At 48.5% G+C, this 20211-nt stretch overlaps 1 protein-coding gene across 9 annotated transcripts; it reads left to right on the top strand.

The window, feature by feature from the left end:
- Nucleotides 1-9636: 9636 nt before the first annotated feature.
- Nucleotides 9637-20083, top strand: LOC115290093 (speedy protein E4A-like). 9 transcript variants are annotated; one of them, XM_029937826.1, is made up of 8 exons: nt 9637-9779; nt 13546-13637; nt 16416-16532; nt 16701-17345; nt 18428-18547; nt 18824-18890; nt 19379-19557; nt 19650-20083. In XM_029937826.1, the coding sequence occupies exons 4-8, from the start codon at nt 17328-17330 to the stop codon at nt 19707-19709; spliced, it is 444 nt and encodes a 147-aa protein (XP_029793686.1). In that variant the 5' UTR covers nt 9637-9779; nt 13546-13637; nt 16416-16532; nt 16701-17327; the 3' UTR covers nt 19710-20083. The 9 variants fall into 9 exon arrangements, 8 of the variants coding, with proteins under 8 accessions (XP_029793686.1, XP_029793680.1, XP_029793679.1 ...); XR_003907950.1 differs by having other exon boundaries at nt 16701-16898; nt 18428-18890; XM_029937820.1 differs by having other exon boundaries at nt 16461-16532; nt 18428-18890.
- Nucleotides 20084-20211: the final 128 nt, after the last annotated feature.

Here is a 20211-nt window from a genome sequence, read left to right as displayed (position 1 = left end):
TTGGATAAGGGACAGGCTGGAAAGGGAGCACAGATAAGGGGTTCCATTCAGGATGTGCCAAGTTCAAGACATCTGAGACATCCAGGTGGAGACATGAAATGGGCAGTTGGCTGTACTCGTCTGGAGTTCAAGGAGACTTGAGACCGACACTTACACTGAACAGCGAGGACCATGTAGTTGGTATGTGACATGTTTGCACGCATGCATGCACCCATGCACACGCAGCCACTGCAGGCAGCAGTATGTGTGGTTGACATCAGACGGTTGACAGAACATAGATGTTTGGTGGCAGATATACAAAGACTGACGCATTTAGAAGGAACCCAAAGCCAGACACAGCTACTCACTTGGAGAGTGCAGGGAGGAGGGGAAAGCCCTGCAAATGAGCCTGGGGCCCGCTTGCATGTTTGTCAGATGGTCACCCTCCAGAACCATCCAAGACACCCGCTGTCCAAACACTTTGGGCTGATCTCCTCGGGGCACAGGGTCTGGTCCTGCATCCCAAGCCCCATTCCCACTCCTCCCTCACCTGAGCCTGCCCCACATCCCTCCTGCCTCACTGCCCGCTCCCATACCACACCCACTCCCTGGACACCCAAGTTCACATCACTGGTTGTTGTGGGGTGGTCTCCCCAACCCCTCCTTTCTCTGATTCAATCCTACTATGCCATCCAAAACCATTCGACCCCCATCTTCCCCACAGGCCCTGCTCCATGGCCCATGGAGGGAGCCCCCTATGAAATCTCCTCCTTGGCCTAGCCTAGGCTCCTGATTTTTACCATTAACCTGGCACACCAATCATTGTTGTCCTGTACCAGGGCACTTTCTCTCTCCTGTTGAGGAGGTCCCCTCTGTACCTGCATCCTGACTTCCTGAGTGCTTGGCACCGTACCCATCATAGAGAGGCATTCGGCAGACATCCGTTCATAATGCCGATGCCAGTGTGTGGGCAGAGAAGCACGACTGTCATGGCACCCCATGTGACCAGTGCCCCTACCTGGCCGCTAGCAAGGCCCGCCGGCAGGTTTTCGCCTGTGCCCACAGGGTGAGCTTTCTCCTTCTGATCATCCTCGCTCAGCCCAGCACCCTCTGGCTTCTTATGAGAGAAAAAACACATGCTTCTTTCCTCCCACACTATGACTTTCCACTCTGGCCACATTGAAGCTGGAAGAGAACAGGACGAGGGTCCCCTGGGCCCCCTTCCCACATTGCCCATGACCACTCTCTCCGACCAAGAGAAGTGTCCCCCCTCAGATGAAAGAGCCCTCCTCCATCTGTAAATTATTTCTAAATTGAATATACCGTTTAATGTGTTTCAAAACTGAAAGAAAATACTTCTCCCAAAATTATAGCCGTTTTGTAACTAAACCCCACAGTTTCCCGGCTCCTTCCAAGCCTACCTATTTTAAAACAGAAAAACACTGCTGTTTCCCAACGTGTTCTTTACGGAGTAAGCCAGGGCGTGCTCAGCAGACCACTTTCCCCTCCAGGATTATCCTAGGACTATCGGATTAAAGACAAATTAGGTAATACTGCTTTCTGCTCTCTTTCAGAGTGATTTCGAAAGGCTGGTTTCAAGGGAGGGGAGGGAACACCAGAGCACACGCTGAGGGGAGGCAGGAGCCCGGCCACAAGGAGACACGGAGCCCTAGGGAAGACCTGGTGTCTGGAGGTCAGAGGGCTGTGTGCCAGAGATGGCCTCCCGCTGCCCACCAGGCTGGCGGGGTGGGCTTCACAGGGTCTCCCAACACTGAAACAGGACCCCCATACCTTTTGAAAAAACAAGCTATAGTCCAGAAGTTCATGGCATACATTTTCTAGTGTGCAGTCAGTGCTCTCAATAAAAAAACTCAAGATACACGCCGTCCTTAACCAAAGCTTTAGATGGAGTGAACCTCGGCCAGGTTTGACCCTGGGCCTTGACCTCCATGTGTGTCACCAACGATGCCTCGACTCCCATCACTGAACCATAAATAAACTAGGGGTTCTGCAGTAACCACAACCTCAGAAACTGCTAAAATAAATAAATGCATAAATAAATAAGAGAGAGAGACGCAGCATCCAGAGAATTTAGAACAATGTGTGTTTAATGGGTTTCAAAACTGCGAGAGACAGACAGACGCAGAGAGTCTTCCTCTCCAGAGGCCAAATTTTACCCTGTCATAAATAAACAACCCCGTCTAAATGCCACAAATCACACGATCTGGAGCTACAATGGGGCCCACAGACAGCGGCAGGTGCCTGCCGTGAAGTCTGCAAGCTCGCGTTGACAAAACCCACTCCCTGGGAAAGGGGGTGTCGGCGACCCCGAGAGAAGAGCCCTTGTGCTTCCCAGGTTTGGAGGCACCCTGAGCAAGGAGGCCTCCAAAGGAAAACAGTCTCACTCAGGGGCTGCCAGAACCAGGATGCCCCCAGCGGATGGAAAGGGCACGTCGGTTGTGAAAACCGTGCAGAAAGTTCCAACCCAAAGCCGAGTCAACATGTGCTTCAGCCCCCATAACTCTTTTTTCAATTGGGAGTCAGTTTTCACCAGGTGCGAGACACAGAGCCATTGACCCCAAGCCAAGCATGCGGCAGCAACCTTCCTTAATCCAGACACTTGTCATCTTGGATTTAAACTTGACCCTGCCTGCCCCTGCTGCACGTGGGATAAAGGTCAATTCAGCGTGCCATGAAAGTCTCCATGATTAATCACTTCCCACTAGATTTGACAGCCCCAGATATTTTTTCCTCTCGCCTTCAGGCATTCTCTCAACTCAGGATGAACTTGGAACCGCCATTTGAGGCACGCACGCAAAACGGACACAGGAGGACTCAAAGGACACTCGGGAGATGTGCTTCACCCCTGTATTGGCTTCATCAGGAAGACAGTGCAAGCCTTTCTACAGCACCAGTTCCAAACTGGGGTCATCTCATCCATAGATATGGAATCATCTTTTGCCTAAAAGCTATGTATCTTAATTACATGTCCAACAACTTGAAAATCATTGCACAGATAAAATGCTACACGGTGTCCGTAAAGCCAGTTATATGTCTTGGACCAAAAGGGTCCATTTTGGAAACAGACCGGTATGGATGCCTTGGAACAGTTAGGCAGTCTATTAAAAAGCATCCATCCATCCCACGATCCAGCAAACCAGCTCCTGGGTATTTACCCAGGAGAAGTGAAAATAGACCTCCACACAAAGACCTGTACATGGCAGCTTTCTTCCCAATCACCAAAAACTAGAAACAACTCAAACGCCCATCAGCTGGTGAAGTCCACTGTGGTGCATCCATGCAACGGGAAACCACTGGACAGTAGAAAGGAACCAACCACAGATACATACGAGGGCACAGACGAGTCTCAAATCGATTATGCTGAGAGAAGCCAGCTGCAAACACCAAATACTGTTTGGTTGCATTTACATGAAATTCTAGAGAAGGCAAAATTACCGTGCTAGAAAACAGGTCAGCGGTTGCTGGAGCCAAAGGGAGGGGGTTGTTCCAAAGAGGTTAAAGGGAACTTCTTGGGGTGCTAGAATGTTCTATATCTCAATTGTGGCTATGGTTACATGACTATATATAATAATCAAAATTCATTAAAGGTGCAATAGATTAATCAAAATAGATTGATTTTATAATGTAAATTATATATCAATTTTTCAGGTTTATTTGTTTTGAGAGAAACAGAGACAGCATGATTGGGGGAGGGGGAGGGAGAGGAGGGGGAGAGAGAGAATCCCAAGCAGGCTCCATACCGCCAACACAGAGCCCGATGTGGGGCTTGATCTCACAAAACTGTAAGATCATGACCTGAGCCGAAAAAGAGAGTCAGATCATTAGCCAACTGAGCCACCCAGGTGCTCCATATCTCAATATTTTTAAAAATCCCACCTACTTACTAAAAAAAAATTAGTCTACAGATTCTGTTCCTGTACTTCTTTACCTTACTTCTTGTCTCCGCCTCTTTTCCCACAGAAAGAAAAGCTGTGGTTACAGGAAGCAAGAGGCTGCAAGGGATCCTTGGTGTCCTGTCCCTTCTAAAACAGTGTGGTCCATGTCAGGACAATGACACGCCTTCAGAAAGCCAGAATGGGGTCCACAGCCTGGCCAACAAATGTCCCAGGAAAAGCAGACATGAAGCATTCCACCCCAGAGACGGTGCATTCCGTCACCCCACAAAAGAGGGGTCTCCACCAAGGAAGGGGGGTGTCCAAGGTGATTACCCACACAGGACCATCTGAAGAACAATCAAAGTGGAGGGATCCAGGTGCCCATAGAGGAACCGTGGCCTCAAGGATCAACCCTGTGAGTTCCTGGACCACAAGAAAAAGGCCAGCGTGATCTTTGGAGATTCGGCAGGAAACAACGTGAAGGATCCCAAGGAGTTTGCGCCATGAGCATCTGTAATTCAAAAGAGTAAGACAAGGCTGTAAAGGTCAGAGGGACGTGAACGCAACTATGTAAGTACTGAAACATGTCACTCCTGTAAGATCTGGCCAGACTCTAGGGAACCAAAATGCGTTCTTCCTCACTAGGAAAACAAAACAAAACAAAAACAAAAACATGAAGTTTCTTCATATTTAGGGGGCAAATGGTAAAGGCCAACTATATTATTTTTGCAAATTTACACATGCAGCAAGCCTGGGCAGATTCTTGAGCAAGAGTATGAGGCACCGCAGTTGGTGTTTGCAGATCAGCAAACTGACCACATTCCCTTCCCACTGCCTTGCTCTTCTGGAAAGGTGTTGGGCTAAAAGCAAGAGAACCCAAGCTACCACATTACATGCCAACCACTGGTACCAATTTCTGTGAAATAACAAAGAAATCATCACAGAGTCTATTGAAACCAGAACCCTGTATAACACCAACACCACCACAATAGTCCTCAAATTAAAGGTTGCAGCTGCCAGGCCCAGGAGGACTATGGGGGCACCCCCAGCCATGGACCTCAGTCTCTGCTGAACACTGCCCACATTCCAGATTTCAAAAGCCACAGGAAGGTGCCGGGCCCTTTGCAACCAAACTCCAGGGAATCTGCAAAAACAGAGGAGGCTAGCTAATGCTCTGACTCAGCAAGGAACACACAACCTTCACATTTCCCAGGGCACCTTGTCCATGCCGCCCCCAACCCTTCCAGTGGCTGTGCCCGTCACCATTCTCCATGTTTAGCCTCTCCAGGACAAGAAAGGGCTGGGCATCTCCAACCTTTGGTTAGTTAACAGAAGAGCCAGTGATTAAAGGGAAAGATTAAAACCATGAGTGAACCCTCCAGGGTCTGGGAGCACAGGAGTGGCCAAGCAGGATCTGCATTCAATCAGCCTTCTCCCCATGACCACACCCCAGAGAGAACTAGGGGGTGTTTTAAATCACCTGCCTAAAGCTGAGATACAAACTAAGCTTCTCTTTTGAAAAGGGAGCTTCTCAAATGCCAGCAGATGCAACTCAGAACCACAGCCAAAGACAGAGGTCAACGGACCAGGGATGCAGGTGCTGTGGGAAGCCATGACCAAGATGAGCAGGTCCTGAGACACCCCAGGTCTGCTCCAGGCACGCCCTCACAGCCTACCTGGGCCCTCAGCCTCGGCCTCTGTCTCCCCATCTGTGAATGGGGCACCCTGCTGTCACAGGAGCAATGTCGTAAGAACGAGATGAAATCTGTGTAAGCTGTTAGGTGAGATGGTTCCTGGAGCGGCCTCACAGCAAGTCATCAGCTTCCATGTAATAAAGAGCCCTTACCCAGGAACAGCCCTTTAATTACCAGCCAACAAATCTCTCAAAGTGTAAGCTCACTGTTCAATGGATGATGTGATTTTTTTTTAACAATAAAACTAGAGGGGCCCCTGGGTGGCTCAGTCAGTTAAGCATCCTACTTCATTCAAGTCATTATCTCACAGTTTGTGAGTTCGAGTCCCACATCAGACTCTGTGCTGACCATGAAGAGCCTGGAGCCTGCTTTGGAGTACAGTCTCCCTCCGTCTCTGTCCCTCCCCTGCTTGTTCTCTCTCTCTCTCTCTCTCTCTCTCTCTCTCTCTCTCTCTCTCTCTCTCTCTCTCCCTCTCCCTCTCCCTCTCCCTCTCCTTCTCCCTCTCAAACATAAACATTTAAAAACAATAAAACTAGAACTCTCCTGCACTTCAGTGAGTTGTACCCGTTTCTGGGCAGCTGGGCCCGCTGGCTGCAGGGATAAAGCAGAAATCTGGGCCGAGTCTTACTTGGAAAGCTGAGCTCTTCTGAAGACGGAACCCAAGTTTAACCGGAAAGTGCTAGCTACCATGCAGGCCCCGATCCCCAGCTCCTCTCCCTCCACCTGCCTCTCCCCACTACAGGCACCATGTCCGTCTGTCCATCTGCTGGGCAGCTGTCCACCAAAAGATTCCTGCTTTCACTCCCCAACCTTCCTCGCATCTCTGCCAAACCTTGGGCTCAACAACACTCTCCCCTTATGCTGAGCAGACAATGAGAAGGAAAAGAGTGAGAACACTGACAGCACCTCCTTATTCCAGACACTTCTAAATCATCATTAGTGGGGGCACTTGGGTGGCTCAGTCAGTTAAGCATCCAATTTCAGCTCAGGTCATGATCTCATAGTCCGTGGGTTCGAGTCCCGCCTCAGGCTCTGTGCTGACAGCTCAGAGCCTGGAGCCTGCTTCCGATTCTGTGTCTCCTTCTCTCTCTGCCCCTTCCCTGCTCACTCTTTCTCTCTCAAAATAAAATAATAAAGACATAAAAAATTAAAAAATAAATAAATAAAATAAAATAAATGCATCATTAGTTCATTTTAAACCTCTGGGCAACTCCAGTGGTAGCTATCACTAAGCCCATTTTTTTGCCTAGGACACAGAACAAAGAAGTGCCAATATGAGACCCCAGCACAGGCCTGCCTGCGGGCATCCCACTGCCCTCCCACAGACCCCGGCACTTGGACATTCACCCTGAGACATGGCTGGCCCCTCTCCTGAGTCTCAGCTCTGAGGGGGCAGACTGCCTTTTACTAACTTCTATCTGCCACAGAATGCATCTCTCGCCAGATGCGCTAGAAAGTTTCAGTTTATCAAGTTTCACTTTATTTCTGGAAAGTTTTTAAAATAAAATGAATTTATAATTAAGGGGGCTGACCCACAACAATATGTAGCAGTTGACCCAAGAGGATGTTTCAGGCGACTGACAGGCAAGTGAGCAAACACATCTGGTGAGTCCTGCCCGCTCTGGGTCAACGTGCCTTCGGCACCTCCGTGGCAATGCTGTGAGACATTTCACAGGCCGCAAAGTCCAGGGCTTCGAGCTACCAGCCTCCCCAGGCTCTTTCCAGGGAGAGTCTTGCTGAGGGAGAGACTCCTGGAGCCTTCCACCTGTGGGGCAGGAGAGTGACACGGTGTGGTTAACAAGCCAGCCTGCCTGGCCCTGTCCTCAGAGGATTCGGAGCTGTGACCTGGTAACACCTTGGGAAATTCTGGTGACCTAAGATTGGTCCAAATGAAGCTGCCCTCAAGTGGGTCCCTGAGGCCCAGGGGCAGGTCCCAGATGTAGCCACACAGGAAGCACTCTGTGGACAGGGGTTCTTAGGAGAGGGTGGGGGTGGGGAAAACATCTTCTTTCTCAAAGACCGCTGTCATCAGAAGATATGAGGGTGCCTAGCCCACTCCAGAGAAGGTCCTAGAGAAAACACCCTCTCATACGCATTAGGATGCCTGCTATGCCAAAACAAACCAAAACAGAAATTACTAGTGCTGACAAGGATGTGGAGAAATTAGAACCCTATGCACTGATGGTAGCATTATACAAGCTTCTGTGGAAAACAATATAGCAGTTCCTCAAAAAATTGAAAATAGAATTACCACACGATCCAGCCATTCCACTTCTGGGTACATGCCCAAAAGAGCTGAAAGCAGGCCTCAAAGCACTATTTGTACACCCATGTTCACTACTCACTGCACTATTCACACTACAACGTGAAAGCAACCCACGTGTCTGTGGATGGATGGATGATAAACAGAATCTGGTACGTGCTCATAAAGGAATATCATTCGGCCTTAAAAAGGAAGGAAAGCCTGACACGTGCCACAGCACAGATGAATCTTGAGGACGTGATGCTCAGTGAGAGAGAGCTGCCAGAGGCACAGAGACAGAAAGTCAGTGGCGGTCGTCAGGGGCTGTGGGAGAGGGCAGTGGGGAGTCAGGGTTTCATGGGGACAGTTTCCATTTTACAAGAACAGAACTTAGGAGATGGATGATGGTGATGGCTACAAAACATGTGTTAAGTACCACTTCGCTATCTACTTAAGAATGGTTAAAACAGCAGGGCACCTGGGTGGCTCAGTCAGTTAAGTGCCTGACTTCAGCTCAGGTCATGATCTTGTGGTCCATGGGTTCAAGCCCCGCATTGGGCTCTGTGCTGACAGCTCAGAGCCTGGAGCCTGCTTCAGATTCTGTGTCTCCCTCTCTCTTTCTGCCCCTCCCTCTCTCTCTCTCTCTCTCTGCTCACATTATGTCTCTCCCTCTCTCTCAAAAATAGATGAACATTAAAAAAATTTTTTAATGGTTAATATGCAAATATTTTATTCTCATTAGTTAACATACGGTGTAGCCTTGGCTTCAGGAGTAGAACCCAGTGATTTATATCTTACATAGGACACCCAGCGCTCATCCCAAAGAGGGCCCTCCTTAATGCCAAGACGGCAACTTTTATGTTATATGTACTTCACTGCAATTTTTTAAGTGTCCACACATACTAAAATTAAAAGTGCCCACCCAGTCCTTACTGACCAGATTGCACTTTTTGTCTCACTGGGATGTGTCTCCTCTTCAGCTTCGGATCCATCTCATGCCAGTTTTATTAATGGTAGGGTGAGATTCGAATCAACTTTCCTCCAGAGCATCTTGGATGAAGTCAAGAAACCGGCAACTGGCCAGGACCAAAGAACGGGAAAATCAGTCCCTGACAGTTCAGAAGGTGCTGGCTCTCTCCCTCAGCCAGGCCCTGCAGGGGGGCCGGGAGGTGGGCACGCCTGTCCTCTGGGAGGGCTCTGGGGTCTCTCCTCCTGAAACTGGCCATTTGTGGAAAAGGGGAAGGGGCAGGCTGGACCGAGGACCAGGTGAGAATCCACAAAATGTGTTATCATTGTCCTTACAGGTTCTAAATGTCTCTTTCTATGACTCACAAAGGTTAACTGGGAGGCTCGTGAATTAAGAAGCCGCAGGATTTTCCTTTTATAGGCTGTCCTCAGGAGACCTCTCACTGAATGTTCGCTCTGTCCTCATCCCCAACTGGCAGCTGCACTTAGCATGTGTGTTTACAGAAATACCAGTAGTTATTGCATGTTCCTCTCCATGTGATTAAGCATTGCCATAAAGCCCAGGCTGGATTAGAAATAGATCTTTCCCTTCTGAGACAAGGCTGAAAGGAGCATAGATGGAGGCAGTGGCAGCGGTGTGCGTCTTGCGCCACCTACTGGCCACTGTTGGGATCGCATAGCAAGAGCCAAAGGCATGGACAGGGCTTTGCCACCTGCCAATCAATGACCCAGAAGCACTGTCCCACCCACCCTACAGGGTGGAGGGTGACTGGGGAATGCCACCAATCAACTGCGTCACAACGGAACCTATCTCCAGACTATGCTCCCTACCAAAGGGCTCCAGTCACCTGGAAACAGCCCATTGTGTCTCTTGCTCCCAGGAGAGGGCTCTTGAGGACAAGACAAGGCGAACTTATATCATGGGATTATTACACACGAGTTCAGACTTGAAGATGAGGGACCACACCTCACTATGGCTTGCGACTTTGTAGTATTGGCCAGGTAACATTTGACAAATATGTTTTGATCCTTTGACCCTCCTAACAGCTGTATGCGGTATATTCTATTATCCTTATTTTAGAGGTGAGGAAACCAAGAGGTTCTATCACTGGGTTAAATAGCTTTCTGGGGCACCTGGGTGGCTCAGTCAGTTAAGCATCCGACTTCGGCTCAGGTCATGATCTCACATTCGTGGGTTCAAGCCCCCCATTGGGTTCTGTGCTGACAGCTCAGAGCCTGGAGCCTGCTTCAGATTCTGTGTTTCTCTCTCTCTCTGCCCCTCCCACAGTTATGCTCTGTCTCTGTCTCTCTGTCTCTCTCTCTCTCAAAACTAAATAAACATTTAAAAAAATAGCTTTCTAACACACAGAAAGAAAGGTTGGGAAGAGGAACTATAACATAATGATTCTTTTTTTTTTTTTTTGGTCTGTTTTCCAAAGCCAACACACCAAACATAAAGATATCCAAGTGCTGTGTTACCAGTTTGAAAGACCCTATTTGGAAGTTCCACAGGCATATGAACATCCCCAGTTTTGCAGCCACTGACTCATTTCTTGGTTCATTTCGACAAATATGAATTGACCCCCTTCTGGGGCCCAGACAGAGCAGCTGGTGGAAACTACTTCATCACCTACCTTATGGTAGAGGCACTCTGGATACCAAAACACTAATTTTAAATAAAGGAGGCTTGCTACCACTGAGGATACTCACGGTCTGAAGCCCCTTCACAAAGCATCTGGAGCCGTCATGAGACCATGTATGTGAAATCTCTGAGAGTGACCACTTCAGACAAGAGGACATCCATGAAAATGTGTGTCCCTACACGTTCACTTAGAAAAAATCAATAGTGTCCTCTGTACAGCCACACCTGACATTTCAGGAAAAGAACTCGTCGTCATGACAACCTTCCTAGAAACAGCAGGAGACCCATCCCTTTAGGAACAGGATTCTAGAAACTGTCTCCCCCCGACCCTAAACCCCACTCTGCTCCGTCCTTCCTATATGGTCCCAGATAGCCATTCGACAACATGTCCTAGTCTGTCCTGAAAAAAAAGAAAGAAAACGCACTGCTGATCTCACTGCTGACCATTGGCATTTTTGAGAGCATGTCTTCCTCCAAAGAAGGAAGGCAGCCTCCGGTTTAACATGAGGTAGAGTAGCAATGCCTCCTTGTCTTGTAATCCCCTTGATGAGGCAGGGAGCCTGGTGTGCAGTCAGCCCGCAAGAAGGGCCCAGATGAAACCAGCAAACGGGACCCAACCTTCAAGAGAAAATCAGATTACTTGTTTTGGAGCTTCTTACACTCAGTTTTTTAATATCAGTTTTTAAAAAAACATAAAAACAAATATTTTTAAACCCTCATCTACACTTTTCTGTGGTTTTTTTAAATGGTTTATTGTCACATTGGTTTCCATACAACACCCAGTGCTCTTCCCCACAAGTGCCCTCCACCATCACCACCACCCCCTTCCCCCCTTCCCCTCCCCCTTCAACCCTCAGTTCATTTTCAGTATTCAATAGTCTCTCAAGTTTTGCATCCCTCTCTCTCCCCAACTCTCTTTCCCTCTTCCCCTCCCCCTGGTCCTCCATTAGGTTTCTCCTACACTTTTCTGTGGTTTTAATGTTTTTTAAATTTATCTGTTTCTTTTGAGACAGAGACAGCATGAGTGGGCGTGGTGGGGAAAAGAGCGAGCGAGCGAGCGAGCGAGAGAGAATCCCAAGCAGTTTCCATGATACTAGCACAGAGCCCAATGTGGGGCTTGAACTCACAAAAAGATGAGATGATGACCTGAGCCAAAACCAAGAGTCAGACACTTAACCAACTGAGCTACCCAGGGGCCCTCTCTGTGATTTTAGAAAGGACTATTCCTACCCGAGATTACCACTTTCTGAAGAAGTTGACCAGTTAATTCTTCCTGTTGACTAGATAGTGAAGTAGCCTGATTTCATTCACTTGTTTACTAGGCACCTACTACGTGCCAGTAACTGTTCTAAGCAATTAGGATACTTCAATGAACAAAAAAGATAATGACACGGGGGCCACTGAGGTGATATTCGGAGAAGGAGACAGATCATAAGCTCTAACCAGAAGTTATATATAGCAAAAGCTGGTATGTGCCACAGAGAAGGGAAGAGCGGGATAAGGAGAATCCGGAGGGCCAGTGGCGATCGGAATGTACTTACAATTAAATTTCACACAGAGTGGTCAGAGTTAGCCGTTGAGAAAGTGATGTTTGAGCAGAGACTGGGCTCATTTAATGTTGGACCAGGCACTATGCAGGCGAAGCCTAAGAACAGACGGGTCTGGGAGCAGCCAGAAGATTCCACCCACACGACTTGCTGTGGATCCACCAACAGGGTTAGGCACAAAATTTAGGAAGAGTGACCGGAAAGCTCTCCAAGATCGGAGACTTTGCAACAGATCTGATTGTGATGAAATAGGGAACCTGCCCAGGAAGTCCCTCAGGGGGACATTCAGCGGTCTTAACCAAAGGTGAGCACACCACACACAGCCAGGTGAAACACTGCGGGGGGGGGGGGGGGGCGTCAACACTCCCCCCTGTATCCTCATCAACACTCCCCCCTGTATCCTTTCGGACAATGGAGAAAAACAACGTTTGGTGTTAGAAAAAAAAATGTTGCTACTCACCAATAAAATCTGTTCTGCACAGGGAGTCCACATGGGCAACCCCATGTGTGGAAGCTCCCCGGGCAAGACTCGGGGCCCATTCAGGCCGCACCTCATCTGTCCCCTTCCCCCAGAGACCACTCTTCTGCACTGCCTCACATCCAATGTCTTGAAAACTGACTTGGTTTTTTCATATATTTTGTTCCTCTAGTTATCTCGGGGGGAAGGTAAATTCCATCCCCATTACTTTGCTTATGTGGAAGCACAAGTGCAGAGCAAGGATTCTGGAAGTCTGAGGACTGGATTCGAGCCGTAGACCCTCTGGCTGTCAGCCACTGAGGAGACACAGTCAGAGGAGCTCTCCAGACCCCAGCGCATAGTTATTCTCACGGGTGTCATAGGTCCATGGTGGGCCCATCCCTTCCTGCCCTTGTAGGTACACATCCACGTCCTTGTCACGGCCTCCCGGTGGGCGGAGTCTACTTCCCCATGCTGGAAATAAGGGGCGGGGCTCTCACTGGCAGTCTGACCGATGCTGAGGTTGGCTGTGTGCTTCCCGGCTGGCCTGGGACAGTCACAGCAGCCAGCCGGAGGAGACATCTCCCTCAACTCTGCAGTGAGTCTCTCCACTCACCCCTGAGGGGTGCTTCCGACAGAAGGCTGTGAAGACTATTTCCGAAGGACACACGGGGGAAATGTCATTCAGAGTAAGTCTGGGTTAAGATACCAAGTGTGGCTTGGTCTCAAATGCACTGCGCTAAGTAAAAGAATGAAATCATTTGGTACTGGTCTGAGAGCTCTGGTCACTAGCAGGATTCCACTTGTCTCCTCTAACAAGATAAAACTGCTCATTCGAAAATAAGGTGCCCCTTGCCGAGATGATGAGCAGCCTCGGTGGAAAGACTCTGTTAAGAGGATGAGAAGACCTACCACAGACCGGGAGAAAATACAGTAAAACCTTGGATTGCAAGTAACTTGTTCTGCGAGTGTTCCGCAAGACGAGCAAACATTTCTAATAAATTTTAACTTGATAAATGAGCAATGTCTTATAATATGAGTAGTACATGATGCCAAATGTCACATGATCACAACTGAGCTCATGGTTCTTCCCCCCACCCCCTTCTCTCTCTCTTTCTGCAGGATTTTGCATGATCATCTCCCATGATGCTCAGATGCTCAGTCTCAGGCCATGGTGTTTGGAAGAAATCAGTGATTTTTCAGCATGTTGGAAGGTACCCACAACTGACACTAGTGTATTTTTTGTCACTTCAAAGCACCTATGGACAGTCTTTTGCTTTTCCATACAAGAGTGGGATTAGGAATGCTTTGCTTCATTTTAGGCCATTGGATAAGTTCCTTGTTAAAGTTGCATGAAAAGAAAAACATTCTATTGAGCCAATAGGTAGCAGTGGCTCCATTAGTGATAGTGAACGTTGTTCTACAAAGTAACCCTCCTGTCTCTTGTCTCCCAGCTACAAAAGTTTTCAAAGATAAGTGCAGGTTAATTTGTTTTTCTTTATATTTTATATTTTTTATTATTTTGTATTATATTACAGCATTGTAATTATTTTTATACGAATATTTTTGGGTTGTGGAATGAATCATCTGAGTTTCTATTATTTCTTATGGGGAAATTCATTTTGATATATAAGTGCTTTGGATTACAAGCATGTTTCCAGAATGAATTATGCTCGCGAACCAAGGGTTTACTGTAGTTGCATGTATCTTACAAAGGGCTTGTATACAGAATATATAAAAAGCTCCCAAAGTGCAACAATAAAGAAGGAAACAATTCAATTTCACCAAGGAGGATATACAGATGGCAAATATACATGAAAAAGGTGTTCACTGTTATGATCTATTAGGGAAATGCCAACTCAAACCACAATGAGATATGGTGAAAATAAGAGCTAGTAATAACACCAAATACTGGGAATGATGTGGCAAAACTGGATTATTCATACATTGCCAGTGGAGATGTAATATGACTGGACCACTTTAGAAGAAAATGGCAAATGCTTACAAAATGAAATATGCACTTTACCATGTGCATGGAGTACTACAAAGCAATAAAAAAAGAATGAACTACTGAATTATGCAACAACTTGAATGGTTCTCAAGGGAATGATGCTACGTGAAAAAAAAGTCAGTCTCAGATTATATACTACCTGTTTTTACTTAGATAAAAAATTTGAAATAACGAAACTATAGAGACAGAGAAGAGATTAGTTGTTACCAGGGGCTTGGGGGGATCCTATAAAAGACTAACATGAGGGATTCTTAGAACAGAACTGCTCTGAATCTCTACTGTTCTGCATCTTGGTCATGGTCACACAAGTGTTCATATGTGAAAAACTTGCACACAACTAAATACACACACAAGCGAGTGCATATAAAGTCAATGGACTGTGCCAATGTCAGTTTCCTGTTGTGGTCTTGTGCTATAGTTAAGAAAGTTTGTACTATTGGGGGAAATTTGGTGAAAGTTATATAGGATCTCTGTTTTGTTTCTTACAACTGCACGGAAGTCTACAATTATCTCAAAATATAAAAGTTACAATTTTTAAAAATCTTAATATGATCATAGCTAAACAGAGATAAGGAGAAAGTAAAAATAAACTATGTGAATTAGTTTTCTTATGGATGAGGATCTAATCAGCCTTTAAGTTTGTTTTCTCAGTTTTTAATATGTGAATGTATTGCTTTCATCTGGAATCACTGACTGATTTGATTAAACAAAAGATGAGTTTCAAAGCAGAGGTAGTGTTGGCATAAGAGGAGGCTGAGTCCAGTCCTCTGGCGTGGACACTAACTCCCCTCCCCTTGAGGTCCATCACCTTTTCCTCGAGTGCCTATTATAGACCAAAGACCAGCTCCTGGTGGAATGGTGTGATGTCATCAGTGACTCATAGCAATGGCTCCGGAATCTTAGAAGCCATTTGATCTCAAGCGCCTGGCTACCGTTCTCACACTGCTCTGAGGCTGTGCTCTGAGTAAGTGTGAGGGGCCTAGACCCTGAGGGAGCCAGGAAGTGTGCTCTGGGTGTCGCTCGTTCCTGTACTAGACTGGTGTGTAAGGCCATCCAGCTTAGCCCTCATGGAAAAGTAACTGAAGCTCAACTATCAACTGCCCCTGGCCATTCTTCCCTTGGGCACCAGTCAGACACCGAGTTATAATCCCAAATCCAAATCGCTCTAGTCATGGTCAAGGAACACATCCTAGACAGTTAAGTCACCATTTTCTCATTTGTAAATCAGGTAAGTTACACATCTCACTTTGCAGATCACTATAAGGATTGACTGGAGTCATTCTTCATGCATTTTTGATCAATATTGGAAGTTAGCTATTTTTACCATTCTAATTATGATTAGGTTAAGCAAACAGAAATGGCCTGGTCAGAATCAGGTTGAGTCCCTTCCCTCTTTGTGTATGCAGAGAAGACAGGACCCCTCTGGGCTCCACATCCGCTGCCTCAGAGACTGCTGCAAGCCAACAGGACCCAGCAAAGAAGAGTCCAAAGAAAAGCGTGTGCATGGAAGGGAAGGCAGGTGGATGTGGTCACCTGGCCTCTAACCGCAGTCTCTGAACGAAACTGAAAGAAAACCATGGCTCTTTTCTCCTGCCTCCTCTCTCTTGTGCTTGGATCTGCATGGGCAGGAAATGGGGTGTTCAGGGAGAGACAGGGAGGTCCCCATCGTGTTCACTTTCATCCCTGTGGAAGACATCTAGGGCTAGAGAATTTCACATCTGTCTCTATGGAGGTAACTAACCCCAGGCAGAACGATCCATGGAAAGAGGCAAAGGAGAGCAGATCTTGCCTGGCAACGAAAGGGAAGTAATACCTCAATTCCTACCCTCCTTTACAGACAAGAGCAAAGGGGTAAGAGGGTCATTCTCTTACCCCTCCAGATGTCACATTCAAAATTCTCAGTGAGTGGGCAAGGAAGAGCCTAGCATTTCCCAGGTGGGCCCCTCTGGAATGACACAGGGTCCTTCCTTTCTCCCCGCAGCTCCATGGAATAGGAGCCCTCTGACGTCCAGTTCTGCCTTTTCAGAGGCTGTCCCTGAGCAGAGAGCCAGAACAATGAGAGGCCAGAAGAAGAAGAGATTGATGGATGTCAAGGCAGGTATGTGTCCCTAGGCATCCCTCAACTTCCCTACACCAAGTGTATCCACCTGTCATCTTGTCTTCACAAGGCGCACCAGTCTCTAGGGTGCCCTGCAAGGAAAGGACTCCACTTCTCAGGTGGGTCACGTCCACACACTCCAAGGGACGAGGTCTGTTGTTCCCACAGGGGCCCAGGAGAGAAGCGCTCTGGCCTCCAATTCGGCCACCACAGAAGCTCTCTCTGAGCTGAAGTCCTGGAAGAAGAGGGGGCAGAGGAAGAACATATGGACCGTCAATCATGTTGAGGGAACAAAACTCAAGATGAACAAGAGGAGAAGATCCAGTTACCGCCCTGAAGACCAAGAAGCATTCTTCCGACTTCTGGGTGTGTGCTGTGGGCTGATGGAAGGAGCATTCAGGGCCCAGCGAGGCTGAGAATTGTGTGGGAGGCAGCAACTCTGGGATCATGCTCAAACCTCCCCCGGTGCCAAGCTCCAAGGTGTCCAGGCGGTGTGGACAAGAGCGACCCTGCTTCTTCTGGGAAGTTGGCAGGGTTTTCCTGAGACAAGTTCTTGGAGGGAGAGGATGGAGGCTCACCCAGGAGACTGCTCAACTGTCAAGACATGTCTCAACCAACCAAGGGGTGCATGCTCTGCCTACTGAGATACATTCATGTGTTCCCTCCAAGTGAGATTGTAGAGATTAGTGATGAAAAGGCAGCCTAGATCTTGCTGTCTTTGCATTCAAGATCTGGGGAGACAAAAAAACAACCCCATACAGAAATAAGCTGCTCTCAGCAAAGACAAATGCAAAGATGGAAATTTTTTCAAAGGTAATATGCCTGGAGCTGGGGCCTGAGCAAGGGTAGGGGAACATTATGAAATGGGGTACTCAGGGAGGTTTGTCTGAGAAGGTGACATCAGGACAAGAGGCAGGACTGAGTGTGACACATATGGGGACAACACTGAGATCACATTGTCCAACAGAGTATTCATTAGCCACGTGTAGCTCTTTAAATTTCATTTTAAGTGAATTCAATAAGCTTTTAAAATTCAGTTTCTCAATCTCATGAGCCACATTTCAAGTGCACAGAGCCACCCATGCCTAATGGCTACCACATTGAACAGTACAGATATTGTACAGTGTCATCATCACAGAAAGTAGTGAGGAGATCCAGACTGACTGGGGAGGGGTCAAGAAGCATGGAATGATCCATGACTCTTCCATCTCCGATGCAAATGTCATTGTCCCAGGCAAGGAGTGAGGGATACACAGCACTGGACATTTTCAGTCTTCACTGGAAAATGGGACCCCCATGGGAGACCTCTAATCCCCACCTCCCAAGCCTGCTGGGAGCAGAGGAAGCCAGGTCATTATCTTCAGGAAGCAGGTGAATCCCAGAGAGAAGGGGCAGGTGCCTACTGCCACCAGGCTGGAGAGAGGGGAGGCTGCGAACTCACCACCACAGGCTCCCGGTGCTCAGTTAATCAGGTGGGGCAAGGAGGCTCTGTACAGCCACAGCACGATAAAGTGACGAGGACTGGTGACATAGAGACCCATGGCCACATGCAAGCTTCTGGCTTGATGCAAATTTGTTAAGCTTTGAGAGCTGGGTCACATCTCTGTGATAAACAAATTTGTCCCCTGCCATCTGTGGAAGGTCAAATTACAATAGCAAAATCCCCACATTAGAAACTCACGATATAGGTGTCAGTGGACGGAACAGCAGCTATTACTGATGCTGAGGCTCACAAGCCTCCTGGAGAAAAGGAAGCTGCCTCCACTTCCATAAGACAAAGGAACTTGGAGAGGCTCCGGGTTTCCCCCTTCCCTCTGGGCTGTCCCACAGCCCCTCACTCACGTCCCCCAGAAGAGCTGCCCCCAAGATCCTCATCACTTTCCCTTCTTTTACAGAGGATCCCATCATCCAGAGCTTCCTGGAAGCTGACATTTTCCTCAAAGTGTCTGATAAAGTATCTGCAGCCCCAAAATGAGGAAGGACCAAGGGGTCTGCAGAGTCCCCAACCCCATGAGGCAAGAACAGAGCCAGATTTCTGCCCAGGCAGAAGCCCCGGAGAGACCTGCTCTCAGTGCCAGAGAAGGGAAGGACACGCTGCCTGCAGCCTGCCCTGCCCACTGGAATCTCCTGTTGGCCTTCCCGTCAGCTCCCCTCCACATGCCAAAGACCCTCAGCAGAGCACCCCCCCCCAGAGTTTCCCACTATGGCCCTTGGATGGGGTAGGACCCATGGCCCCAGCAGGACACTCTCACCCTTGTACTCGCCTCTCACCTGCCTTCTCCTTCACACAGTACCTGCTTTCCGTGGTGTCGGGCTGCCTGGCCACCTGTACAATAGGATCCACTTCTTCCTGGCCCTGTGAGTGCCTCTCCGGGGGCCTGCTCTCAGCTCTGCCCCAACCCCCCATTCCCACAGCCTCACCACCCTACCAGGATGGCTTGCCCATACCTAGGAGCCTGAGGGTCCCCAGCGGTGGCTCCTCTCCATCACAGAACAGACAAGGTCTTCCAGGGTCACTCGGTCTTGGGGGAGGGGAAGGCAATGAGTAAAGTCCTGAGGTAAAGAAGAGTCAGGAAACACCACCTGCTGCTCAGACACTGAGGGACCTGAGGGGGGAGGCCTCAGGGGAATGGCAGCCAGCCAGAACCTTGGCTCGGGCCAGGCATGGCATGGGCCCTGTAGGCGGAGTGCTGAGGCTGATCCTGCAGTCCCTCTGGACCCAGGTGCCCTGCACAGAGGACACCTCCAGTGTGGCCTCCGCAGCTCCTCCCCGCTATTCTTGAGTGAGGAGGGCCTGAGGCTGGCAGTGGGCGCTGGGGCCTGCCAAGCTTCCCCCTGTCCCCAAGGCAGCTACATTGCCTCTGACATGGAGGAGGACAACCCCACGTCCAAACAGAGCATCTTCCAGTTCCTGCTGGGCAGGGAGCACTGGCCAGACCTATACAAGGAGTTCCTGAAGTTGAAAGTGGAGTTCTTCCGTGCAATGGGGCACCGAGCCTGGGTCACCCCGGAGTTGTGTGAGGAGGTTTGTGGGGGATGAGGAGCCCGGAGGCACAGCCCAGAGGCAGGGGGGCTGGGCCCTTTCTCTGAGTGCTCACGTTGCTGTTTCTCTTTCAGATCCAGGCCCAGAACCCACATCACTGGGTCTGGAGTCGGGAGCACCAGTGCGCCCCCTAGGTCCCCAGAGAACAGAGCGGGGGCTGCTGCAGGGTTGGACAGCCCCTACCCTCTATGTCCTTGCAGTCACCTCCTGGGCTGGAGTGAAGAGGAAGTAGCACAGGATCCCAGAATGCCTATTAGCATAGTAAAGGCTCTGAGAACTCCTGGGGTAAAGAAAGTAGTTACCTGTTTGTATCAAAACTCTCCAAATGATTTGATTATGGAATCACACTTGCAACACAAGATCCCAGTTTGCATATCAAAAACAATGTTTTAGGAAAACTCCTGGAAATACTGATCTAAGCAATGAAAACCTCTGCAAGTTTTGATCTGAGTTGAAAATTTTTAAACATAAATAAATGGAAGCCACTGAAGTCATCCTTTCTGGAAAAGGGGCTGTTACCCTGGTGGCTCTTGGGCAGAAAGATTATTTCCAACATGTCATATCAAAAGTGGTATGTGTTTATGAAGCAAGCACAGGCCCTGGGTCCCTGAAGGATGTGTCAGGGTCCCATCCTGT

This window comes from Suricata suricatta, chromosome 4 (assembly GCF_006229205.1).
Source record: "Suricata suricatta isolate VVHF042 chromosome 4, meerkat_22Aug2017_6uvM2_HiC, whole genome shotgun sequence".
Lineage (NCBI taxonomy): Eukaryota > Metazoa > Chordata > Mammalia > Carnivora > Herpestidae > Suricata > Suricata suricatta.
The sequence above is the reverse complement of the archived record's forward strand: the minus strand, read 5'-3'. Positions and strand labels throughout refer to the sequence as shown.

Excerpts from the sequence above, each read along its gene's own strand:
- LOC115290093 (XM_029937820.1), top strand. Across the intron at positions 18,891-19,378 it reads ATCCACTTCTTCCTGGCCCT|GCAGCTACATTGCCTCTGAC; the intron begins GTGAGTGCCTCT and ends CCTGTCCCCAAG. Across the intron at positions 19,558-19,649 it reads CCCCGGAGTTGTGTGAGGAG|ATCCAGGCCCAGAACCCACA; the intron begins GTTTGTGGGGGA and ends TTTCTCTTTCAG.